At 43.0% G+C, this 26,991-nt stretch overlaps 1 protein-coding gene across 1 annotated transcript in view; it reads left to right on the top strand.

The window, feature by feature from the left end:
• The first annotated feature begins 5,708 nt into the window (after window positions 1-5,708).
• The window catches only part of RNF175 (ring finger protein 175), a 76,187-nt gene continuing 54,904 nt past the window's right edge, over window positions 5,709-26,991 (top strand). The window contains 3 exon segments of the mRNA XM_060147025.1: window positions 5,709-5,900; window positions 16,952-16,989; window positions 19,730-19,868. Of these exon segments, the coding sequence (XP_060003008.1) occupies window positions 5,709-5,900; window positions 16,952-16,989; window positions 19,730-19,868 (369 nt within the window).

Here is a 26,991-nt window from a genome sequence, read left to right as displayed (position 1 = left end):
CTAAGGGTTGTCTTTTCATCTTGTTTACGGTTTCCTTTGCTGTGCAAAAGCTTTGAGGTTTCATTAGGTCCCAGTTGCTTATTTTTGTTTTTATTTCCATTACTCTAGGAGGTGGATCAAAAAAGATCTTGCTGTGGTTTATGTCAAAGAGTGTTCTTCCTATGTTTTCCTCTAAGAGTTGTATAGTGTCTGGTCTTACATTTAGGTCTCTAATCCATTCTGAGTTTATTTTTGTGTATGGTGTTAGGGAGTGTTCTAATTTCATTCTTTTACATGTAGTTTTCCAGTTTTCCCAGCACCATTTATTGAATAGATTGTCTTTTCTCCATTGTATATCTTTGCCTCCTTTGTAATAGATTAGTTGACCATAGGTGTGTGGGTTTATCTCTCGGCTTTCTATCTTGTTCCATTGATCTATGTTTCTGTTTTTGTGCCAGTACCATATTGTCTTGATTACTGTAGCTTTGTAGTGTAGTCTGAAGTCAGGGAGTCTGATTCCTCCAGCTCCGCTTTTTTCTCTCAAGACTGCTTTGGCTATTCGGGGTCTTTTGTGTCTCCATACAAATTTTAAGATGATTTGTTCTAGTTCTGTAAAAAATGCTATTGGTAACTTGATAGGGATTGCATTGATTCTGTAGATTGCTTTGGGTAGTATAGTCATTTTCACAATATTGATTCTTCCAATCCAAGAACATGGTATATCTCTCCATCTGTTTGTATCATCTTTAATTTCTTTCATGAGTGTCTTATAGTTTTCTGCATACAGGTCTTTTGTCTCCTTAGGTAGATTTATTCCTAGATATTTTATTCTTTTTGTTGCAATGCTAAATGGGAGTGTTTCCATAATTTTTCTTTCAGATTTTTCATCATTAGTGTATAGGAATGCAAGAGATTTCTGTGCATTAATTTTGTATCCTGCAACTTTACCAAATTCATTGATTAGCTCTAGTAGTTTTCTGGTGGCATCTTTAGGATTCTCTATGTATAGTATCATGTCATCTGCAAACAGTGACAATTTTACTTCTTCTTTTCCAATTTGTATTCTTTTTATTTCTTTTTCTTCTCTGATTGCTGTGGCTAGGACTTCCAAAACTATGTTGAATAATAGTGGTGAGAGTGGACATCCTTGTCTCGCTCCTGATCCTAGAGGAAATGCTTTCAGTTTTTCACCATTGAGATTGATGTTTGCTGTCGGTTTGTCACATGTGGCCTTTATTATGTTGAGGTAGGTTCCCTCTATGGCCACTTTCTGGAGAGTTTTTATCATAAGTGGGTGTTGAATTTTGTCAAAAGCTTTTTCTGCATCTATTGAGATGATCATATGGTTTTTATTCTTCAGTTTGTTAATATGGTGTATCACATTGATTGATTTGCGTATATTGAAGAATCCGTGCATCCCAGGGATAAATCCCACTTGATCATGGTGTATGATCCTTTTAATGTGTTGTTGGATTCTGTTTGCTAGTATTTTGTTGAGGATTTTTGCATCTATATTCATCAGTGATATTGGTCTGTAATTTTCTTTTTATGTAGTATCTTTGTCTGATTTTGGTATCAGGGTGATGATGGCCTCATAGAATGAGTTTGGGGATGTTCCTTCCTCTGCAATTTTTTGGAAGAGTTTGAGAAGGATGGGTGTGAGCTCGTCTCTAAATGTTTGATAGAATTCACCTGTGAAGCCATCTGGTCCTGGACTTTCGTTTGTTGGAAGATTTTTAATCACAGTTTCAATTTCATTACTTGTGATTGTTCTGTTCATATTTTTCTATTTCTTCCTGGTTCAGTCTTGGAAGGTTATACCTTTCTAAGAATTTGTCCATTTCTTCCAGGTTGTTCATTTTATTGGCAGAGAGTTGCTTGTAGCAGTCTCTTAGGATGCTTTGTATTTCTGCAGTGTTTGTTGTAACTTCTCCTTTTCCATTTCTAATTTTATCGATTTGAGTCATCTCCCTCTTTTTCTTGATGAGTCTCACTAATGGGTTATCAATTTTGTTTATCTTCTCAAAGAACCATTGATCTTTGCTATTGTTTTCTTTGTTTCTATTTCATTTATTTCTGCTCTGATCTTTATGATTTCTTTCCTTCTGCTAACTTTGGGTTTTGTTTGTTCTTCTTTCTCTAGTTCCTTCAGGTGTAAGGTTAGATTGTTTATTTGAGATTTTTCTTGTTTTTTGAGGTAGGCTTGTATAGCTATAAACTTCCCTCTTAGAACTTCTTTTGCTGCATCCCATAGGTTTTGGATCATCCTGTTTTCATTGTCATTTGTCACTAGGTATTTTTGATTTCCTCTTTGATTTCTTCAGTGATCTCTTGGTTATTTAGTAACGTATTGTTTAGCCTCCATGTGTTTGTGTTTTCCACGTTTTTTTCCCTGTAATTCATTTCTAATCTCATAGCATTGTGGTCAGAAAAGGTGCTTGATATGATTTCAATTTTCTTAAATTTACTGAGGCTTGATTTGTGACCCAAGATGTGATCTATCCTGGAGAATGTTCCATGCACACTTGAGAAGAAAGTGTAATCTGCTGTTTGGGGATGGAATGTCCTATAAATATCAATTAAATCTATGTGGTTTACTGTGTCATTTAAAGCTTCTGTTTCCTTATTTATTTTCATTTTGGATGATCTTTCCACTGGCATAAGTGAGGTGTTAAAGTCCCCCACTATTATTGTGTTACTGTAGATTTCCTCTTTTATAGCTGTTAGCAGTTGCCTTATGTATTGAGGTGCTCCTATGTTGGGTGCATATATATTTGTAATTGTTATATCTTCTTCTTGGAATGATCCCCTGACCATTATGTAGTGTCCTTCTTTGCCTCTGTAACATTCTTTATTTTCAAGTCTGTTTTATCTGATATGAGTATTGCTACTCCAGCTTTCTTTTGATTTCCATTTGCATTGAATATCTTTTTCCATCTCCTCACTTTCAGTCTGAATGTGTCCCTAGGTCTGAAGTGGGTCTCTTGTAGACAGAATATATATGGGTCTTGTTTTTGTATCCATTCAGTGAGCCTGTGTCTTTTGGTTGGAACATTTAATCCATTCACATTTAAGGTAATTATCAATATGTATGTTTCTATTACAATTTTCTTAATTGTTCTGGGGTTTTTTTGTAGGTCGTTTTCTTCTCTTGTGTTTCCCACTTAGAGAAGTTCCTTTAGCATTTGTTGTAGAGCTGGTTTCGTGGTGTTGAATTCTCTTAGCTTTTGCTTGTCTGTAAAGCTTTTGATTTCTCCATTGAATCTGAATGAGATCCTTGCCGGGTAGAGTAATCTTGGTTGTAGTTTCTTCCCTTTCATCACTTTAAGTATATCATGCCACTCCCTTCTGGCTTGTAGAGATTCTGCTGAGAAATCAGCTGTTAACCATATGGGAATTCCCTTGTATATTTTTTGTCATTTTTCCCTTGCTGCTTTTAATAATTTTTCTTTGTCTTCATTTTTGCCAATTTGATTACTATGTGTCTCGGTGTGTTTCTCCTTGGGCTTATCCTATATGGGACTCTCTGTACTTCCTAGACTTGGGTGGCTATTTCCTTTCCCATGTTAGGGAAGTTTTCAACTATAATCTCTTCAAATATCTTCCCTGGTCCTTTCTCTCTCTCTTCTCCTTCTGGGACCCCTATAATGTGAATGTTGTTGCATTTAATGTTGTCCCAGAGGTCTCTTAGGCGGTCTTCATTTCTTATTTTTTTTGCGGTACACGGGCCTCTCACTGTTGTGGCCTATCCCGTTACAGAGCACAGGCTCTGGACGCACAGGCTCAGCAGCCATGGCTTATGGGCCCAGCTGCTCTGCGGTATGTGGGACCTTCCCAGACTGGGGCACGAACCCGTGCCCCCTGCATTGGCAGGCTGACTCTCAACCACTGTGCCACCAGGGAAGCCCCGTCTTCATTTCTTTCCATTCTTTTTTCTTTATTCTGTTCTGCAGCAGTGAATTCCACTGTTCTGTCTTCCAGGTCACTTATCCATTCTTCTGCCTCAGTTATTCTTCTACTGATTCCTTCTAGTGTAGTTTTCATTTCAGTTATTGCATTGTTCATCTCTGTTTTTTTATTCTTTAATTCTTCTAGATCTTTGTTAAACATTTCTTGCATCTTCTCGATCTTTGCCTCCATTCTTTTTCCGAGGTCCTGGATCATCTTCCCTATCATTATTTTGAATTCTTTTTCTGGAAGGTTGCCTATCTCCACTTCATTTAGTTGTTTTTCTGGGGTTTTATCTTGTTCCTTCATCTGGTACATAGCCCTCTGCCTCTTCATCTTGTCTGTCTTTCTGTGAATGTGGTTTTTGTTCCACAGGCTGCAGGATTGTAGTTCTTCTTACTTCTGCTGTCTCTCCTCTCAGCTTGCTTCTTTTTAATGGCAACTTTCCATTGTACAGAAATTTTACTTTTTTTTTTTTTTTTTTGTGGTATGTGGGCCTCTCACTGTTGTGACCTCTCCCATTGCAGAGCACAGGCTACGGATGCGCAGGCTCAGTGGCCATGGCTCATGGGCCCAGCCACTCCATGGCATGTGGGATCTTCCCAGACCAGGGCACGAACCCGTGTCCCCTGCATTGGCAGGCGGACTCCCAACCACTGCACCACCAGGGAAGCCCAGAAATTTTACATTTTAACGTAGACTAACTTATCAATCTTTTCCTTCATGGCTTGTTCTTCTTGACTCTTGTTTAATATATCTTTACTATATTGATATGACAAAGATATTCTTTTAAATTGTCTTCTTAAAGTTTTGCTTTTTAAACCATCTGTTTGTCTTGTTATGCTGTAACTTTTTTCACATGGATAAGCTAATTACTACCCAGTCCATCCTTTCCCTGCTGATTTGCCATTCTTCTCATAAAAATAGTTCCTGTCAATGTATGTGTCCATTTGGAGTCTTTCTGCTCCGTCCCATGGGTCTATTTCTCTCTTCCTGTACAATATACCATGTTTTTCTATCTAGTCTTGATTCCACCTTGTTTTTCAAGCACCTTTATGACATTATCGCATTTCTTCTCTTACATCATTGCAATCACCTTGGGGCTCTAGACCAGGAGAGGATGGGGTCAGCAGACTGGGGCTAACATGCTGAAGAAATTACCGTTAAACAACAGGACTAAAGTTCATCTTTTCCACATTGATGATGGAGTCAGCTGCCAACCATTCAATTTGGGAAACAAAGTTGCAAATTACATGGGCTGGACCCAGAAGACAAGACTTCAGGTGATGTCCCAGGGGAAGACCCAGGTCCTGGAGGAGCACAGTGGTGAAGGGGCTCTGCATTCTCCCACAGTGGAGTTTCCCTCCTTTGCCATCTGTGGAGGGGCTGATGGGACTGTACCAGGGAGCTGTCCCACCTGACTGAGTCTGCAGATAACTGAGGAGGAAGGGGCTGGGGGCTGGGCAGGCAGCAGAGAGTCAGTCTCTGGGCATATGGACCATCACCTGAACTCTTGTCTTCTGATGAACACTTTTGAGGGAGAGAACTGAGGAGAAAATGACCTCACTCGTCCTTGCTCCTCTCTCATCTCCACTGCTCACTCTTAGACTCCCTACATCTTATCCTTTCTGTAGCCTGGTAACAGAGCCACTGGGTCCAGCCCAGAGCACGGGAAGTGGGCTGGGGGGGTGGGGGGCGCAGGACGTTTCACTAGTGAAGGCGGCTGATGGAATGGCTACACTGCAGAGGGCCCCGAGACCCAGAGAGTCTCCTCAGTGGTGATGGTGACCATCATGAGCGTCCCTGCTCTGCAGGAGGCTCCCCGTGCTGGTACCGGGACCGCACTGCCTGGGGCTGGGCATCTGGGCAGCCCCCGCCCGCAGACTCGGAGACCCTCGGCAGCAGCTGTGTGCACCGGAGGTATGGCCACGTGGGCGACGCCGGGGCTGGAGGCGCCCCCCCAGCACGAGCAAGTATCGGGTGTGGGGCGCGGGTGTGGGGGAACACCAGGCTGGGGTCCCAAGGCCCGCACAGGGGCTGGGAGGCCACACAGACAGGTCTCCAGGGTCCCCCGCCAGCACCCGGTGTGGACTGGCTGGGGATGGAGGGAAAAATGACCTTCTGGAAAATGCTATCTCTTCACCCCACCCCACCCCACCCCAGGAGGCCGAGCTCCTCTCCATTTCCCTCTCTGCCTCTTTCCTTTTCTTCTCCCCTTCCTTCTCCCCTTCCCCTCTTTTCCTCTCTCCTCCTTCCCTCCATGTCTCCCCACCCACTCTGTCTCTTCCAGCATGAGCCTTCTGCTCAGCCCTATCCATCCATTCCCTGCCCTCCGTGCTGGCTGCACCCCTCTCTCCTCCTTGCTCCCTGGCGGAACTGGGTGAAGGCCGAGGCACTGCAGGAAGACAGCTGAGGAATGATGGATGTACATCAGGCTCAGCTCTATGATTCTCACTCTGGAGCAAGTGTCAGAGCCACTTGGAGGGCTGGTTGAAAAGTAGATGTAGATCAATTGCTGGGCTCTGCCCCCAGGATCTCCAAGCCTCACCTCTGTGGTAGGGCCTGACCATTTGCAATCTAACCAGTTCTCAGAGGGTGCTGCTGCTTGAGCTTTGAGAATCACTGGGCTAGCACGTTCTTCCTCCTGCTGGTGGTGATTTCAAACCCAATCGTTCATTTATTTTTCATTCATAGGACAATTCTTAGGTCATGACCAGGTACTGGGAACTGGGGTAGGGAGGGGGGGAAGAATACGATTAGAGGTGGGCCTTTCCTCTCGGAGCTCACATCCTGGAAGGAAAGTAAAACTAGGACACAAATAACTCATTGAGGGTAGGAAGAAATCACTGAACCAAAAACAGGTTCAAGTGAAGCTTTGTAGGATTTCTAAGAAGCAAGGGATTGCTCCTAGCAGGGGGGATGGGCAAGGCTGGTGGGGGGCATGGCATTTGAGCTGGGTCTCAGAGGATGAGTGAGATCTGACCTTGTGGCCATGAGGGGAATGGAAATTCTAAATGGAGGGAACAGCAGTACCAAATTGCTTGGAGGTAAAGAACATTGTTGGGGGATGGAGACCCTGGGGAAAGGGGAGAGGGAGCAGTACTCACTGTGACCCTGGTAGAAATCCAGGGTTCATGAAGGCTTGTAGTGAAAGATAAGGGAGAGAGCTAGGCTGCTGCAGGCCTCATGTCCCGCACTATGCATTTGGGAGTTCGTCTCCAAAATGGAGAAGCTCTAAGGAAACTCCATGGCTTCCTTGCTGGTTCCAAACCCGGATCATCCAGAGAGAGTTATGGATGAAGACCTCTGCACACCAGAAGGGCCAGAAGACTGGCAAGGGTCACTTTTGCTGCTGCTGTTTGCTCTCCCTTAAGGCTGATATCACTGTCTTGCCGTAGCCCTCAGGAGGCATGTTCCCTCTGTTAACTGGGAGGGACCCACAGCTTTCCCCTTAGCCCCAAAGGCAGAGCTGTGTGGTCCAGGGACCAGAAGCCAAGGTGTCACCTGAGAGTTATTTAGAAGTGAGAGTCTGAGTCCCCACCCCAGACGTACTGAATTAAAATCTGCATTTTAACCAGACCGCTGGGTGACTGCACATCAAAGTTTGAGAAGTGCTGGTTTAAACCAGACTTTACAAGAGCCGGGGAAAACAAAAGAAAAATAGATAGGGTTACTGAGCACCCAGTAAAAATTTACTAACCCCCTTATATATTATATCACCCTCTCACTCTGAACCTCACCCTGTTTTATTTTCCTTCATTGCCATTGCCACCTGAAGTAGTCTATTTGTGTATTTGTTTCTCTAAGAGCCTCCGACACCTCCCAAGGTCCAAGAGAGCAGGCACTTCATCTGCTTTACTAGCTACTAGGTTTCCAGCACTGAAAAAAGTCTGGCAAATGGCAGGATGTCAAGAAATATTCACTGAAAGAGTGAATGAGTGGACGAATGAGCAAACAACCCCATGACCTGGGACACAGTCTGCGCAGCTCCCAGCCAACCTCTCTGTGGCAGAGGTCCGCCCCATTCCCCACCATCCACCTCCCCCCAGCTCAGCGGCACCCCTGGGGTCTGCTGAGTCAGCTAGCCTCGTGTGCTTTTGAGATGCCTCAAAGTTGGAGTGCAAGAGAGCAGAGAGTGTGGATTCATGTGTTCCCTCCTCTGCTTGACTGAGGTCTGCTTTGCAGGCTCTATCGTCCCCCGAGAAGACCCACCTCTGCCCCAAAACTGCTCTCTGCCTCACAGCCCTCCCCTCCCCTCTATGCACAGGAATTTTGTCCTCCTCCCGTAACATGAATTCCTTATCGCTGGACGCAGCGCTCCAAACCTAACACCCTTTCCTCCGGCTCACACGTACCCTAGGAACATCAGTAGTTTGAGTTCACTGTTCTGCCTTTGCCACTCGTTTTAGCAAGATTCCTCTATCAGATGGATTGTCATGAGGGAAGAGTTGAAAGGGAAAGGTAGCAGCTGGGGTGAGAAAGGATGAGAACCGGCACCAGTGGGGGTTCAGTAGTGGCGGGGGGGGGGGGCCCAGCCCTGCCCTCCTGCAGATTCAGACATGGAAATAGTCATCAGTGACGGTGCAGTGTGGCAACAGTGTTCACGGGCCAAACCTAAAGGGCTTCCTGGAGGAAGTGGGTCCAGGGCAACCCACAGGGAGGCTGGCGGTGCAGAAAAAGCATTCAGGAGACAGAAGGTTCTGCTTAGTTGGAGCAGAGGGTGTGCAGGGGCAGTGGACGGAGGTGAGGCCAGAAAGAGACACGAGGCCTCATGAGGGACATTAACAAGGGTGGCCAGGGGGATGCTAATGTGATCAGTTGGCTTTTGATAAGATCACCTCACTGTTTGAAGAGGGGAAAGGCGAAGGCAAGGGCCCCGGGAGGAGGGGAGCACCCTGGTGCCTGGCTCCATCTCCATCTCTCCTGGCTCAGAGAGCCTTCCCTGCCCCCCATCTAGAGTCAGGACCCCTCCCCCGCCGCTGGTTATGCTTTATCACACATTGTGTTTATTTTCTTCTAGGATTTACTCCATTAGGTAATTGTTTTGTTTATTTGTTTATTGTCCACCCTTTCTGTCGCACACAAGGCTCTATTCATGAGAACACAACCTCGTCTGTCTTATTCTCCACTGTATGCCAGCCCCACTCAGTGCCTGGCACACAGGAGGTGGTCAATAAATATTTGTTGAATGAATGAAAACGTGGATGGTACAGAGGCCATAGAGGTGGAAAGAAGTGGTTTGCGAGGTCTTTAGAGGTAGCGTCAACGGGAGCGTGACAGGCTGGAGGCGGAGGGTTAGATCAACAATGGTGCCCCAGGTTTCTGCTTTGAGCGATTGGGTAGATGGGATGTGGGGCTATTGGGGGAGCTGGGGGGCACTGAAATGGGAGCAGTTCGGGTGAAATTAATGTATTCGGTTTGGGGCAGGTTGAGTTCGTGTGCCTGAGGGACATCCAGGTGGATTTGTGTAGGAGTCACTTCATTAGAAGAATCTAGAACTCAAAAGTGAGATTTGGCTTAAAAGGAGAAGAGAAGTCGATTGGAATGATGATGCAGGGATAGGAAGAAAAGGGCTTGGCAACTGACAGACAAGGAGAGGGGCAAGGAGAGGGCCAAGTAAACACGACTGCTTGATTTCTTTTAAGTGACGTGTTCATGTAGAATATATTCAGTATAGACGAATATAAAAAAAGAAGTAAATATCCCAAGATCCAGCACCACCCACGGGTCATGGCTACGTTTTGGTAACTCTTCTGGATCTCTCTCTCTTCTGGATGTCCCTGTTCTTCATTCTATATAACTGCACATTGACACTGATAGGTTCATATGATACACAGCTGTTTTTGGAGCATGCATTTTTTCTTAACCATACATCATGGAAATATTTCTGCGTTGATAGATATGGCTCTGCACCATCATTCTAAAGAGCTACATGGATTTCCTTTGCAGAGAGATACCATAACTCATTAACTGATCCCTCACACACTGACACGTAGATTGTTGCCAGTTTTGCGATATTATAAATAAAATTACATGAACACCTGTGTCATCCTTCATTGTCTCTTCATTTCCTTAGAGAATACTCCTAGAACATTCTACACTAGAATAGACAAACACTTACAGTTTTGATATGGGTTCCAAATTTCTCTCCAGAGAAACTGTCTTGATGTACACCCACACGTGACATGCGTGAGAGGGCTATATTCCCCCTTGTCATTCTTTTCAGTGAAAATTATACCTTGTTGTTATGGGAATTTTTTCTTTTTATTGCTAATTTTTATTAAAGTTTTGTACATCCCAAATTTAAAGACTCACACATAATTCTGTAAGACTTAAAACAAACAAAAAAAGCATTTTCACTTTCACTCACCTTTCCCCATTCCTGATTTCCACTCCCCAGAGGCAACAATTTTCAACCCTTCCACCCATTTTTTCTGGTATGTGTTCCATACTTTCAATAACACGATCACGCAGCATTTCTTGATTTTTAGTCACTGGTGTTACCTGATTGATTCCCTACTGTGGATGATGAGAACTATACTCTCTCCCACCAGCCTGTCCACACTGCTTTCCTTTCTTCCATCCTCTCTATTTAGTTACATCACACATTTTGGCTAAGCCTTCACTCACTGCCTACGTTAGCGACTCACGTGAGTACTAGTCCCTCCCAGCCGGGTCGCTACACATGCACTCTGTACTATTCTGCTTTCCCTTGAGTTTCATGTTCTGGTTTCCTGAGTTTTCTGTGTACCAGTCACCCATTCATCCCCAAACCCACTGCTTGAATTGTATGGATCTTCTCAACATGCCAGAACACACTGGCTGATCTCTCGACTTCATCTTTTTCTTGGAGATGCACTTGGTGAAACCCCCATGCCTGGTCCGGTCTAGGCTGGCCACATCCCCAGTCTGAGGCCCAGACACCAGTCCTGGATGCCCCTCCACCGTCCTCCTGGGGCATCCCTTCACCTGGAGGGGACTCTCCTGGTTGCACTCCTCTTTCCTGGAAATCCGGTTTTTCTCTTTCTCACTTTACTCTGTTGTTTCAGTCGAGTGTCCTGAGACAGGACACATGGGAGATGAATGTTTTTGAAATGTTGCATGTCCATAAATATCTTCATTCTGCTTCCAGACTTGATTGGTAGTTTGTCTATAGAAGTAATTTTCCCTTGGAAGTTTGAACACTTTGTTCTGCTCTCTTTGGAACTTGTGGAGATGGTGTTCAGGGGTCAGTGCCATCCTGAGTTTTGATCCTTTACATTTGACCTGCGTTTTTTCTCTGGATAAGCTCTTCCTTCTGAGCCACAATTTTCAAATTTCCAACTGGTGTGACTTGACGTGGCTCTTTTTTCATTTATTGTGCTGGGCACCTGGGAGTCCTTTCATTTGAAAACAGGTGTCTTTCAATCCTTGGGAATTTTCTTGTAGAATTTCTCTTAAATTTCTTACTTTCAGCTGTCTTGTTGTCTTGTTCTGGAAATACTCTATTTTGGATTTGAGATTTCCTGGCCAGATTCTCTAATTTTCATATATTTTCTTTCTTCTTTTCCATCTCCTTTGGTGGTTTTTGGTTATTCTTTCTGAGGAAGTTTCATAAATTATCTTCAACTTTTCCATTAGATTTTCAATTTCTGTTCTCAAATTTTTCATTTCTAAGAGCTTTTTTTTGTTTCCATTTTTAAAGCCTGGGGTCCTTGTCATCATTGCAGAACCCTTTCCTGACTCAAGGACTTGGTGATCTTTGGCCATCTGTTTATACTTAAGGGGAGACACTAAAACACTGTTCAGAAGCTTCCGTAAGCAGAGAGAACTTGTTGACGGGCAGGCTGAGCTGGAAGGGGACCCACCTGGGCCTTTTCACGGGAAGAATGATGACGGTCCATATCTGTAAGTCTTTTCTCTAGTCCTGGATGGTTTTACAAAGAGTCCTCTGGTCTTCCATGTGCTGTCTGGCAGCCAACATCCCCAGCCAAGTGGCAGGCCCGCATCTGATAGGCCCAGGGCAAGAGTACAAATAAAGTCCCACATGCCACACGTCTAAAGATTATAAGCCAAGCTGCTCTGCCAGGCCTGCCTGCAGGGTACACCTGGGACCTGTGCAGCCTGCTTGACCCAGAGCTTACAGGGGTCATGCCCTCCGCACCCACCCCGCTGCTTGCAAACCGGAGTGTATAAAGACCTGCTGGGGCTGGACATGAGTGTATCCATTTCCTGGAGCTGCCATAACAATAGGAATTTACTGGAGAGATAAATTGGGAGATTCGGATGACATCCAGACACTACTATATATAAAATAGATAACTAATAAGGACCTAGTGTATAGCACAGGGAACTCTACTCAGTACTCTGTAATGGCCTATATGGGAAAAGAATCTGAAAAAGAATAGATACATGTATATGTATGACTGAATCACCGTGCTGTACACCTGAAACTAACACAACATTGTAAATCAACTGTACTCTGATAAAAATTATTTTAAAAGTACAGAAAATAAAAGAAATATTGACAGAAAAGGGGAAAAAAAAACATTAGAAATTTACTCTTTCACAGTTCTGGAGGCCAGAAGTCCAAAACCTGCGTATAGGCAGGGCCGTGATCCCTCCAAAGACTCTAGGGTGAATCCTTCTTCGCCTCTTCCAGCCTCGGGGGACTCCAAGTGTCTTTGGCTTATAGCTGCTTATCTCCAGTCTCTGCCTCTGTCTTCACGTGGCCTCCTCCTGCATGTTTCTCCTCTGTGCTTATGTGTCTCTGGGTGTCAAATCTCCCTCTGACTTTCTCTTATATGGACACCAGCCGTTGGCTTTAAGGCCCACTGTAAATCCTGGATGATCCCATCCCAAGATCCTTAACTTGATCACATCTGCAAAGACTCTATTTCCAAATAAGATCAAGTCATGGGTACCAGAGGTTAAGAATTGGCCATATCTTTGGGGGGGGCGGGGCGTGGAGGGACATAGTTCAACCCACGGCAGCACGGAAACCAGGGAGGAGCGCTGGTGCCATCAGACGCCCCAAGGACCCGGGGTAGGAAGGGTCCCCGTTGCACACCTTACCTCCTCACTTCTCAGACTTAGGATTTCCAGGCTGTTCCTAGCTCCTTCCAAACGACCCCACCGCAGTGGAGGGAGAGAGGCAGTGCGGTTACAAGGGGGACCCCATCTGCTTAGACACCAGCTTCGGATGGCCTGGGGGGTGGGCAAATTAAAAACTCTATCTCTGATTTCCCAGGGCTGGGGCTGTTCTTTATTTCCACCCTTCTCCCTCAACCCACCTGAGGGCCTCCACCCTACACCAGCCCTCTTCTGTCAATTTCTACTCAACCAGCGACAAAACTTTCAAAATATTTTCTTAAGAGTTAGAAAAGACAAAAAAAAAGTTTTTGTGTTTCCAGGTTAGAGATGCACAGGGCCTTGTAGAGCAAGGCAATGCCCGTGGGGCCTGATAGAGGACGGGACTGGGATCCCTCCTCCAGACACAGGCTTTCAGTGCCTCCAGTGCCTCCGCCCTCCCTCCCAGCTCCTGGGTCTCTGAGCCCCATCCAATTGCCCTAGGGGTGGGGTGCAGGGGAGAAGGACACAAAGCCTCCCACCACTCTTAACTGAACCTTCTGTTTTCACCCAGCTGCACCCACACTTCCAGAAGTGCTAGGACCCCTCCACCCCTCACTCTTCCCAAGGGTCTTCAGCACAATCAGTCTTCTTTTTTTTTTTTTGCGGTACGCGGGCCTCTCACTGTTGTGGTCTCTCCCGCCGCGGAGCACAGGCTCCGGACGCGCAGGCCCAGCTGCCACGGCCCGCGGGCCCAGCCGCTCCGCGGCACGTGGGATCCTCCCGGACCGGGGCACGAACCCACGTCCCCTGCAGCGGCAGGTGGACTCCCAACAACCGCGCCACCAGGGAAGCCCCAATCAGTCTTCTTTCACAAAGGCTTTTCCGAAGTTTTTACTAGCGAGTTGAAACATCTTTTCATAAATGAGCCATTTGTATTTCCTCTTTTATGAAGTTCTTGTTCATGTGCCTTGCCCTTTGGAAATGTTTTGTCTCTTTTGGATTAAATCGTAAAAGCTCTTTTTCTATTCAAGTTATTCACTTCTTGCCTTCACATATGTTGTATATTCTCCAGTTTAATTTGTCTTTCAAATATCGGTGATTTTAACGTATTTGATTTTTATGTCCTCAAAATTCATCAGTTTTTTTACTTTACAATTTCTGGGCTCCACGTCATACTTAGAAATGCCTTCTTCACTGCGTGAGTATTCAAATACTTACCCATATTTACCTCTAGCCCTTTTAAGATTTTCCTTTTTACATTTAAATATTTGATCCTTCTGAAGCCGGGTATGGATCCGGCTTCACATTTTTCCCAAATGACCAGCTAATGGTCTCAGCACCCTTTATTGAACAATCCATTTCTTTCTCACTGATTTCTCACTGCTTATCACAGGGAGTTGGGTCTGTCCCTGGCCTCTGTGTTTTGTTCACTCATCTGTCCTCTTTTTCCTGGGCCAGTAATGCTTTCAATTAATTTCTGTGGCTGTATTGTAGATTTCAGTGGCTGAGAAGCCAAGTCTTTACTCTTCTTCTGAATTTTCCTGGCTATCCTTATGCTTATTCTTCAGATAAGCATAAGTCTTAGTGTCATTTCAATTTCCAAAATAAATCCTCTTAAGATCCCAGATGGGCTTACATACCAGAAAAAAATTGTCCAAAAGTAGATTCCACCCTAGAAAAAAATATTGTACTATAGGGAACTATTACTAGGAAAGAGATGTCCCTAAGTATATCATTATCATTTCCATCATCATCATCGTGTGCTTGTTCCCTAGGAAATAAGAATATTGTTTCAATATCACTTGATCTAAGGAAGTTCTTAACTATATCCAACATTTAGCAGAAATCTTTTCAGCTATAATTTCCACTCCCTAAGCTTTCCTGGTCTTCTGTAGAATAATTTATCATAGTTCTTTTAAAATGGCTTGAGAAACAGACTAACAGATATAGAAAACAAACTAGTGGTTACCCAAGTGGAAAGGGAGGTGGGAGGGCAAATTAGGGGTGTGGGATTAAGAGATACAAACTACTATGTATAAAATAGATAAGCAACAAGGTTACCCTGTATAGCACAGAGAATTATAGCATTATCTTGTAATAACTTTTAATGGAGTATAATCTATAAAATACTGAATCACTCTGCTGTACACCTGAAACTAATATAATATGGTAAATCAACTATACTTCAATAAAAAAAAGGCTTAGAATCTGATAGATAGCTACACATTTATGCCCGGGGCTATATTGCTTGTAAAAGTCAAAGGGAATTTATCTTCTCAACAAAACACCCAGTTCCCTGTTTTAAGGTTATCTGAACAAAAAGCACTGTGAACCCAAAGATCTTGAATAGCAAAAGGAAAAGGACCCAGGGGGTCTTTGGTTACAACTTTTACTGAGATAATTGGCCCTTGGATGAAGCACCTTCTTACAAAACTCTCATCTATTGTCTTATTTATACTCACAGTACTCCAGTGAAGTAGACAAGAGCAGCTTTTATGTCAATCTCCAGTCTCTAAGAAGGAAATGGAGACAAACACAGGTTGGTGACGTGCCCTGGGTCACCCAAAGCCCCAGTCAGCTCGATGTTTAGTGCTGGGTGGTGCTGGGTGGCTGCATGGCTCAGGGCTCCAAGCCCATCCAGTGTTTTCTCCCCCAAAGCAGACGTCAGACGAGTGGGCCCTATCAGACAAAAGGAGGAGACTCGGGTACCGCTCTTCCCTGAGGGTTGCCACTAAGGTTTTGCTCCTGGAAAGCAGCCTTGAGCCCAGGTGCTGTGACCTCCATTTGGATATCAGGGAGCACCTGGTGGGACCACCAGTGGGCAGAGAGCCCGGGAGAAGCTGCCAGCATCCCCTGCTGCCTCACCCACTTCCTCTCCTGGCATCATCCAGCCAGCCCTTGCATTGTGCAGATACTGCCCAAGCCTCTGCTTAGCTGTATCACCTGGAGCTTTCATCTTTCTTATAAGGGAACCTCTCCAGCCTCTGACCAAGGCATAGGTGTTTTACGGAACCTGTTGACCTCAAGTCAGAGAAAGCCTAGCCTGAAATACGGATGGCGCTGTTTCTTTCCATCTGTCAGAATTGTTTATTCCATTTGAAGAAAACAAAGGGAAAAAAAGCTGGTTAATGTCAGATTTGTGTAACAGATGCTTTATTTGCCTTCTCTTCTTTGCCATCATTAGGGATTTTTAGCTTTTGATGCTACTGGACTAGAGATTAAGCAGCCTGTGTTCTCCATGAAGGTTATACGATGATGTCTTTTCGAAGATTGGCCTTAAAGACTTCAAATGACCCAAGGCAGTGGATTAGCAGTGACCAACGGAAGGCAGGCAGCATGTGGGAACACTCTGTGGGTCAGCCTAAAGCACTTCCTGGGGATGGTCTCTATGCTCTCCCGCTCAGTGTGCAAGGGCAAGGCCACATTACCCCCCTTCCCTGGGGTCAGGGTTTAAATTAAATTAACAGGAGGACACAAAAATGCTGCAAACAAGTAGCTGGTCAGCTCTGACTCTAAAACCTTGAACTTGGAGATGATATTTACTCATTGGCATCATTTAAGACACCAGCAAAACAGATGTTTTTCAGAGGTTCTCCAATTCACAGATCATATACCAGAAGCCAGGGTAACATTGCCCATTAGGAGGCCACTCCCTACAACCTTGACTGAATTGCCAGACAAAACCACAGGAATGGGGCCTCATCTGGTTCTCTGACCTTAGACAGAAGAATCAAGTATTTATTAATAGTGACCTGATTACTGTTTTGTTTAGGGTGTGTATGTGTATGTGTGTTTTTGTTCCATAAGCAAATATTTTATTAGCACTTTCATCCTAAATTATTCCAGTACTAAGAAACATCACTCTTTTTCATGGTTTGGGTTTCTCATGTAACGTTGTAAAATGCAAGCTAAGAAAACAAGAAAAATTTGAGAAGAAACACAAGAAAACCAGAAAAATTTTTATGTTTTTCAGATCTCTCAGACAAAGCTTTCTGCAGATGATGAGTGGAAGTAAGTGATTTCTATTTTTTTATAGCTGGTATACTAAAAATTAGACTTCCATCTTAACAGTTTGAGAAATTAAATGAAGCCATCATTTTATTTATAAATTTCCCAGGATAGAAGATGGGTTAGCATGGCCATGTGTGCACAGTGATTGTATAGACCAAAGCCACAGGGATTTCATCTGTTTTCTGCAGTAGGCTCCATGCAGTCCCACAAATGCGTACGTCCCTCAATACATGTCCTTGTATGTCCTTGTCCTCTGAGGCACAAGACACATCTGGTTTTCTTTATAGGCTGTTTCCCCTGTGCTATGGCACCTACTGTGGGACCATTGGACCCCTATGGGCACCAAATGAAATAAAAGTGAAATGTTCCTCCTTTTTTGCATTATGGTTGTCAATTATAAATGTATTCCTAATCAAAGTAGAAAGGTTTATTACATTTGTACACTATTTTATACTTTCCAAAGTACTTCCACATAGGTTAACCATCTAAGATGCATTTTACTGTATATGCACAAAATAGATTAATGTCATAAAGTATATTTTGTTTGATATCTATGCAAGCCCTCTTTTAGACTGATGATAAATTCACTCTTCTATCTACGTGGCCTAAGTTGAAGTCCACTCATTACAGAGAATATTAAATAGTTATTTGGTATTTGGGGCTGTAAAAACTATAACTAAGTGCTTGTACCCTTTTATTTTTTTTGCACTTCCCATTTCTTCAGAAGAGTGAATATATTTTTAAAAGAGCTTCTAGAAATCATTCTCGGCTCCTAAGCTAAGCTTCCAACACAGAAACTAATAGCCATGTAATTTTATTCAGGTTGCTTACCTGATGTGGATTTCAGCTTCTTCCTTTGATAAATGAAGGGGTCTCAGTACATCTGTGGTACCTCCCAGCACTAACATTCTCAGATTCCATCTCAGAAAAGTTGAACTCAAGCAGGAATATTTATGAGGGTCTGTGGGCTCATTTCTGTGCATTCTCCAGCAGGGGGCACCCCTGGGATTTGGATGGGGCTCTTACTGAGGCAGCTCTGTAGAATTGCTGGTAAAGACAAAGACTCAACCCAGGTACCCAACAAGTGCCTTTAAAAGGTCCCAGAATGTTACCCTGGAGTGCTTTTTGATCAGTGCTCTAACTAAATATATATTGTGACCAGTCATAAGTGGACGCTGAGAGATTTTGTGACTGACGGTTCCCCACTTGGGGTGAAAGATAATGCTAACCAGTATTTATAAAATAATTGATTGGCAAGATTCATACTTTTCCCCCTTTTCCCTAATCTTGATCTCGGACTGCTCTCTCCTCTAGGCCAGTGAATCCCAATCTTGGCTGCACCTTAAAATCACACAGGGAACTTTAAAAATTACTGATGCCTGGATCCCATCCTGGAAATCTCTATCGGTTTGCTCAGGCTGCCATAGCAAAGCACCACAGACTGGGTGCTATAACAACAGAAATCTATTTTCTCACAGACTGGAGGCTAGAAGTCTAAGATCCAGAGGTTGGCAGGCTTTGATTTCTTCTAAAGCCTCCCTCCTTGGCTTGCAGGTGGCCACCTTCTCCTTGTGTCTTCCCTGTGGGAGTCTGTGTCCTCACGTATAAGGACACCAGTCATGTTGGATTAGGACCCGTCCTAACAACCTTATTTACCTTAATTGCCTCCTTAAAGACCCCCTCTCCAAACACAGTCACATTCTGAGGTCCTAGGGTTTAGGACTTCAACATATGAATTTTGAGGGGACCCAGTTCAGCCCAGAACACCTAGCAATGCTCACTTCATTGATCTGGGGTCCAGCCTGGGCACTGTGATTTTTAAAATCTCCCCAGTGATTTCCAACTCACAGACCAGGTCAAGAGCCTCTGCTCTAGACTCTCTTAGAGACCACTTCTGCTGTAGGAAGTTAAACCAGATGACATAATATTTTAGTGGTTTTCTCTACCATTGTATAAAATTAAAGAGTCCCAACTAAACACTGAAGCATTTAGCCATCCTCTGAATGTTTGCGCCTAAGATAATAATTAGGCCTCTTCTTTCTCCTTATAATGAAAATGATTTATACAACCCAGGAGTTTTCTGTAGCCCCGCGGATAATATTCTCTTCACAGGCACCATCTGCAGGATATCCTTGTACTTGAGAATGTTAGTAATTACTTGAAATTACCAATATTTGACTGGTTTTTTTTCTTACTTTCAAAAATGGCAATTTCATATGATTCAACCTAATAGCAATTATTATTCTTCATATAGGTACAAATAAAATATATATGTGCTTTACAGTTTTAGACCAATCCTGTGAGGTACAGGGGGATCATCATTTGAGATTTGCAAATGAGGAAACTGAGGCTCAAATAGAATAAGTGACTTTCCCAAGGTGATCAATGTGGCAGATCAGGGGCTAGAACCCAGGTCTTCCCAGGGCCCATCAGTGAGCTTTTGGCCCCATCACTTTCCTTGAAAGGACAAGGCTGAGGCCAAAAGCACACGGGAAAGCTAAGGGCTGAGAGGAATTGGTTTTGCTGACAAACTCAGGCTCCTCCTTTCAGCTGTCCTTTCCCCAAGCCCAGGGGAAAGGGAGGAACCAAGAAGGACTTTGGAAAACTTTGTAATCAAAGCTTCAAAAACCCTACATTTGAAATTCCCAGTTGTTTCTTATGAATCCCACCTATTTTTCTTGTTCTGCTAAATGTGCAAGAGTTGAGGGCTTTTTCAGCTGACCTCCTTTGCTCGTTCCAGCCTGCAGCAGGAGAGGATGTACAGGATGCACGGCCATGAGTCCGTGCACGTGGAGATGGTCTTGATCTTCCTCTGTGCCCTGGTCATCGCCCAGATAATGCTGGTGCAGTGGAGACAGAAGCATGGTCATTCCGACAACGTGAGTCACCCCAGGGGCCGCTGGAAGCCTGCTCCTCTTCCCACCACATCCCTCCTTTGTTACCACTTTGAAGGAAATGGTTTGGTTTCAGTTGGTGGCTCTCAACCCAGTACAGTTTTGCTCTCGGAAGCAACATCTGGAAACATTTGTGATGGTCACGTCTTAGCGGGAGGGGAGGGGGGGATAGGAGCTGCTACTGGAATGTAGTGGGTAGAGGCCAGGGATGCCGCTGAAAATGCACAGGACAGCTCCTCATGACAAAAATGTCAATAGTGCCAAGATTGAGAAACCCTGGTTTAAGTAACCCAATTTTCCTTTTGGGCATGAACTACTTCTGCCAGTGGCCCAGGACAGGAGGATTAGGAATGGCAGAAACAAAAGACTGAGTCTGTCTAACTTTGTTTCATTAGCAATAAACTGTCTTGGCATTGATGGTTTCCATATCCAAGGAAGTGTGATAAGGCAGACACTGCGCTGACCTTGGCCACACAGAGCGGGATCCCGTTGTCACAGACCAATCCCACCCAAGCACGCCCACTGAAGCCTTCCCATCTCATGGCCTCAGAATCATACCCCGGGCTTGTTGGACCTGAGACCAGGCTACTGCAATGTGGAGAGCAGTGGTGCTCACATCTCAGGGTGCATCAGAATCACCTGGCAGGCTCCTTAAGTCAGATTCCCAGGTCCCACCCCCAGAGTTTTTGATTCAATAGGGGCCAAATAATTTGCACATGAACAAGTTCCCAGGTGGTACTGATGTTACTGGCCCTGGGACCGCATGCTGAGAACCAATGGTTTAGACCTGAGTATGGCCTGAGTGGAGAAACGTTGCAGAGGAGAAAGGTCCTCAATTAACACTCTCCATGGTTCGGGTCTTGGACTGGTTGTTGTATAAGAAGACTTGCCTGTGACATATGAAGGGCTGGCTTAGACCAGTATTTTATTTTCTTTTTACCCATCATAAATATTACTTCCTACATAGCATGGTATCTAAAGGAATTCTTTTGAGTTCCCTAAAATATGTAAATTTAGGTAATTTTGAACATTTATTTAGAAAGGGGAATCTTGGGGGGAGGGGTTTGTTTGTTTTTTAAGCAAATGCATCCATGTGCTGCCATGTCACCACTGCCTTGTCAATTAAAATGAACACCCTCTATATTCCACTTGGACAAATTTTCTTCACTGCGTCCGTCAATGTGGAGTTCACACACTGGCTATACCACAGATACACCTGCCCATGAGTCAGAGGTCCCTTGAAGGGCTTGTTGCCATTGGAGGTTCCGACCCTTGGTGGCTCAGGCTACAACTGTTGATTAGCTGCAGTGGTCTGCCCAAGTTGTTTCCTGTTGCTCACTACACAAGTTGTACTGCCTAGAATGCCTCTCCAGGGACGTTGCTTTTGACTGTTCTCCACTCCCTCCACCCCAAAACTAGACCCTGTTAGTCACCCCACTTCTCTCTGAGGCTCCTGTTTCTGTGTCCTTCTGTCACACATCTGTGCTATTTTATGGCTACCCAGAGGGCCTCTGTGGTCCTAAGGATACCTTGGAGGTAACCAGGTGACTGTGATCGTGGCATCTCTTAAGATGACCCAGTCTGACACTTTGACAAAGCCAGGAGTCTAAAGATGCCCTCGGGGTCAAGGACAGATTTGGGTCTCATTGGAACTGTGGAGCCATTGGAACTGTTCTGGGTTGGCTCATAGATACAACTGAAAATACAGTGGAGTATATTCTACTTCTTTGCCCATCTGTCCATCTATTACTGTATTGCCCCAAAGGAACAGGTGGTGTAGCCCCCTTCCCCTGCATGTCTCTGATGGCAATCTTTAGCTCAAGGTGAGATCCAGCACGTGAGGCTGAGCTTTCCCCATGCTGCGGCTTTGACTTTGCCCCATGCTGTACATCCCTACTTGTAGATTCACTACAAGAGCGAACATCAGAACTCAGCCATTTCAGGAACTCTTGGTGACATCTGCAAACACTGGGCCTGGAAATGGTTCCCAGAGCACAAGTAGCTGATTCCAGCACTGGTTTCCAGCTTTTTTATTGTGCTCTGCATGAACGGGATCCAAAAACCTGAACCTAATACACTGCTCAGTTTAATATCTTTGGGATGGAATTTGCTGAACATGTTTCCACAAAAGCTGACCTAAATAGCCTTATCATCCAAACATAACCTAACTTTTAACTTGTTTCTCTTGTCATTTAAGATTATGTAGGAACTGCTAGAGCTTTGAACATGTTCATGAGGTTCCTGGCTCTTTTCTTTTTCTTTTTTAAAATTTTTACATCTTTTTTTAACATCTTTATTGGATATAAATGCTTTATAATGTTGTGTTAGTTTCTGCTGTATAGCAAAGTGAATCAGCTATATGTATACATATATCCCCATATCCCCTCCCTCTTGTGTCTCCCTCCCACCCTCCCTATTCCACCCCTCTAGGTGGTCACAAAGCACTGAGCTGATCTCCCTGTGCTATGCAGCTGCTTCCCACTAGCTACGTATTTTACATTTGGTAGTGTATATAGGTCCATGCCACTCTCTCACTCCGTCCCAGCTTACCCTTCTCCCTCCCTATGTCTTCAAGTCCATTCTCTATGTCTATATCTTTATTCCTGTCCTGCCCCTAGTTTCTTCAGTACCTTTTCTTTTTTTTTTTAGATTCCATATATATGTGTTAGCATACAATATTTCTTTTTCTCTTTCTGACTTACTTCACTCTGTATGACAGACCCTAGGTCCATCCACCTCACTACAAATAACTCAGTTTCGTTTCTTTTTATGGCTGAGTAATATTCCATTGTATATATGTGCCACATCTTCTTTATCCATTCATCTGTTGATGGACACTTTGGTTGCTTCCATGTCCTGGCTATTGTAAGTAGTACTGCAATGAACATTGTGGTACATGACTCTTTTTGAATTATGGTTTTCTCAGGGTATATGCCCAGTAGTGGGATTGCTGTGTCGTATGGTAGTTCTATTTTCAGTTTTCTAAGGAACCTCCATACTGTTCTCCATAGTGGCTGTATCAATTTACTTTCCTACCAACAGTGCAAGAGGGTTCCCTTTTCTCCACACCCTCTCCAGCATTTACTCTTTGCAGATTTTTTGTTGATGGCCATTCTGACCGTTGAGAGGTGATACTTCATTGTAGTTTCATTTGCATTTCTCTAATGACTAGTGATGTTGAGCATCGTTTCATGTGTTTGTTGGCAACCTGTATATCTTCTTTGGAGAAATGTCCATTTAGATCTTCTGCCCATTTTTGGATTGGGTTGTTTGTTTTTTTGATATTGAGCTACATGAGCTGCTTGTATATTTTGGAGATGAATCCTTTGTCAGTTGCTTCATTTGCAAATATTTTCTCCTATTCTGAGGTTGTCTTTTCGTCTTGTTTATGGTTTCCTTTGCTATGCAAAAGCTTTTAAGTTACATTAGGTCCCATTTGTTTATTTTTGTTTTTATTTCCATTTCTCTAGGAGGTGGGTCAAAAGGATCTAACTGTGATTTATATTATAGAGTGTTCTGCCTATGTTTTCCTCTCCTAGTTTTATAGTGTCTGGTCTTACATTTAGGTCTTTAATCAATTTTGAGTTTATTTTTCTGTATGGTGTTAGGGAGTGTTCTAAATTCATTCTTTCACATGTAGCTGTCCAGTTTTCCCAACACCACTTATTGAAGAGGCTGCCTTTTCTCCATTGTATATTCTGGCCTCCTTTATCAAAGATAAGGTGACCATATGTGCATGGGTTTATCTCTGGGCTTTCTATCCTGTTCCATTTATCTATATTTCTGTTTTTGTTCCAGTACCATACTGTCTTGATTACTGTAACTTTGTAGTGTAGTCTGAAGTCAGGGAGGCTGATTCCTCCAGTTCCATTTTTCTTTCTCAAGATTGCTTTGGCTCTTCAGGGTCTTTTGTATTTCCATACAAATTGTCATATTTTTGTTCTAGTTCTGTGAAAAATGCCATTAGTAGTTTGAAAGGGATTGCACTGAATCTGTAGATTGCTTTGGGTAGTATAGTCATTTTCACAATGTTGATTCTTCCAATCCAAGAACATGGACTATCTCTCCATCTGTTTGTATCATCTTTAATTTCGTTCATCAGTGTCTTATAGTTTTCTGCATACAGGTCTTTTGTCTCCTTAGGTAGGTTTATTCCTAGGTATTTTATACTTTTGGTGCAGTGGTAAATGGGAGTGTTTCCTTAAATTCTCTTTCAGATTTCTTATCATTAGTATATAAGAATGCAAGAGATTTCTGTGCATTAATTTTGTAAACTGCTACTTTACCAAATTCATTCTTTAGCGTTAGTAGTTTTCTGATAGCATCTTTAAGATTCTCTATGTATAGTATTATGTCATCTGCAAACAGTGACAGTTTTACTTCTTTTCCAATTTGGATTCCTTTTATTTCTTTTTCTTTTCTGACTGCTCTGGCTAAAACTTCCAAAACTATGTTGAATAATAGTGGTGAGAGTGGGTAACATTGTCTTGTTCCTGATCTCAGTGGAAATGGTTTCAGTTTTTCACCATTGAGAATGATGTTGGCTGTGAGTTTGTCATATATGGCCTTTATTAGGTTGAGGAAAGTTCCCTCTATGCCTACTTTCTGCAGGGTTTTTTATCATAAATCGGTGTTGAATTTTCTCAAAAGCTATTTCTGCATCTATTGAGATGATCATACGGTTTTTAGCCTTCAGTTTGTTAATTTGGTGTATCACATTGATTGATTTGCCTATACTAAAGAATCCTTGCATTCCTGAGATAAACCCCACTTGATCATGGTGTATGATCCTTTTAATGTGCTGTTGGATTCTGTTTGCTAGCATTTTGTTGAGGATTTTTGCACCTATGTTCATCAGTGACATTGGCCTGTAATTTTCTTTTTTTGTGACATCTTTTTCTGGTTTTGGTATCAGGGTGATGGTGGCCTCGTAGAATGAGTTTGGGAGTGTTCTCTCTCTGCCATATTTTGGAAGAGTTTGAGAATGATAGGTGTTACCTGTTCTCTAAATGTTTGGTAGAATTCACCTGTGAAGCCATCAGGTCCTGGACTTTTGCTTGTTGGAAGATTTTTAATCACAGTTTCAACGTCAGTGCTTGTGATTGGTCTGTTTATAGTTTCTATTTCTTCCTTGTTCAGTCTCAGAAGGTTGTGCATTTCTAAGAATTTGTCCATTTCTTCCAGATTGTCCATTTTATTGGTATATAGTTGCTTTTAGTAATCTCTCATGATCCTCTGTATATCTGCAGTGTCAGTTTTTACTCCTCCTTTTTCATTTCTAATTCTACTGATTTGAGTCTTTTCCCTTTTTTTCTTGATGAGTCTGGCTAATGGTTTATGAATTTTTTTTTATCTACTCAAAGAACCAGCTTTTAGTTTTATTGATATTTGCTATTGTTTCATTTCTTTTTCCTTTATTTCTTTTTTTTTTTTTTTTTTTGCAGTACATGGGCCCCTCACTGCCGTGGCCTCTCCCGTTGCAGAGCACAGGCTCTGGACGCACAGGCTCAGCAGCCATGGCCCATGGGCCCAGCCGCTCCATGGCATGTGGGATCTTCCCGGACCGGGGCACGAACCCGTGTCCCCTACATCGGCAGACAGACACTCAACCACTGCACCACCAGGGAAGCCCCTCTTTTTCCTTTATTTCTGATCTGATTTTTATGATTTCTTTCCTTCTGCTAATTTTGGGGGTTTTTTGTTCTTCTTTCTCTGATTGCTTTAGGTGTAATGTTAGGTTGTTTATTTGATATTTTTCTTGTTTCTTGAGGTAGGATTGTATTGCTATAAACTTACCGCTTAGAACTGCTTTTGCTGCATCCCATAGGTTTTGGGTCATCATGTTTTCATTGTCATTTGTTTCTAGGTATATTTTTGTTTCCCTTTGATTTCTTCAGGGATCTCTTGGCTAATTAGTAGTGTATTGTTCAGCCTCCATATGTTTGTATTTTTTACAGTTTTTTTCCTGTAATTGATATCTAGTCTCACGGCGCTGTAGTCAGAAAAGATATTTGATATGATTTCAATTTTCTTAAATTTACCAACACTTGATTTGTGACCCAAGATATGATCTATCATGGAGAATGTCCCATGAGCACTTGAGAAGAAACTGTATTCTGCAGTTTTTGGATGGAATGTCCTGTAAATATCAATTAAGTCCATCTTGTTTAATGTGTCATTTAAAGCTTGTGTTTCCTTATTTATTTTCATTGTGGATGATCAGTCCATTGGTGAAAGTGGGACATTAAAGTCCCCTACTATGATTGTGTTACTGTCGATTTTCCCTTTTATGGCTGTTAGTATTTGCCTTATGTATTGAGGTGCTCCTATGTTGGGTGCATAAATATTTACCATTGTTATATCTTCTTCTTGGATCGATCCCTTGATCATTATGTAGTGTCCTTCTTTGTCTCTTGTAATAGTCTTTATTTTAAAGTCTATTTTGCCTGATATGAGAATTGCTACTCCAGCTTTCTTTTGCTTTCCATTTGCATGGAATAACATTTTCCATCCCCTCACTTACAGTCTGTATGTGTCCTTAGGTCTGAAAGGGTCTCTTATAGACAGCATATATACGGGTCCTGTTTTTGTATCTATTCAGCAAGCCTGTGTCTTTTGGTTGGAGCATTTAATCCATTTACATTTAAGGTGATTATGATATTTATGTTCCTATTACCATTTTCTTAATTGTTTTGAGTTTGTTACTGTAGGTCTTTTCCCTCTCTTGTGTTTCCTGCCTAGAGAAATTCCTTTAGCATTTGTTGTAAAGCTGTTTTGGTGATGATGAATTCTCTTAGCTTTGGCTTGTCTGTAAGTGTTTTAATTTCTCTGTCAAATCTGGATAAGAACCTTTCTGGGTAATCTTGGTTGTAGTTTCTTGCCTTTCATCATTTAAAATATGTCCTGCCACTCCCTTATGGCTTGCAGTTTCTGCTGAAAGATCAGCTGTTAACCTTATGGAGATTCCCTTGTGTGTTATTTGTTGCTTTTCCCTTGCTGCTTTTAATATTTTTTCTTTGTATTTAATTTTTGATAGTTTGATTAATATGTGTCTTGGCATGTTTCTCCTTAGATTTATCCTGTATGGGACTCTCTGTGCTTCCTGGAC

Source organism: Lagenorhynchus albirostris, chromosome 4 (assembly GCF_949774975.1).
Source record: "Lagenorhynchus albirostris chromosome 4, mLagAlb1.1, whole genome shotgun sequence".
NCBI lineage: Eukaryota > Metazoa > Chordata > Mammalia > Artiodactyla > Delphinidae > Lagenorhynchus > Lagenorhynchus albirostris.
Note: the sequence above shows the minus strand (reverse complement) of the source record. Positions and strands in the feature narration are given on the sequence as shown.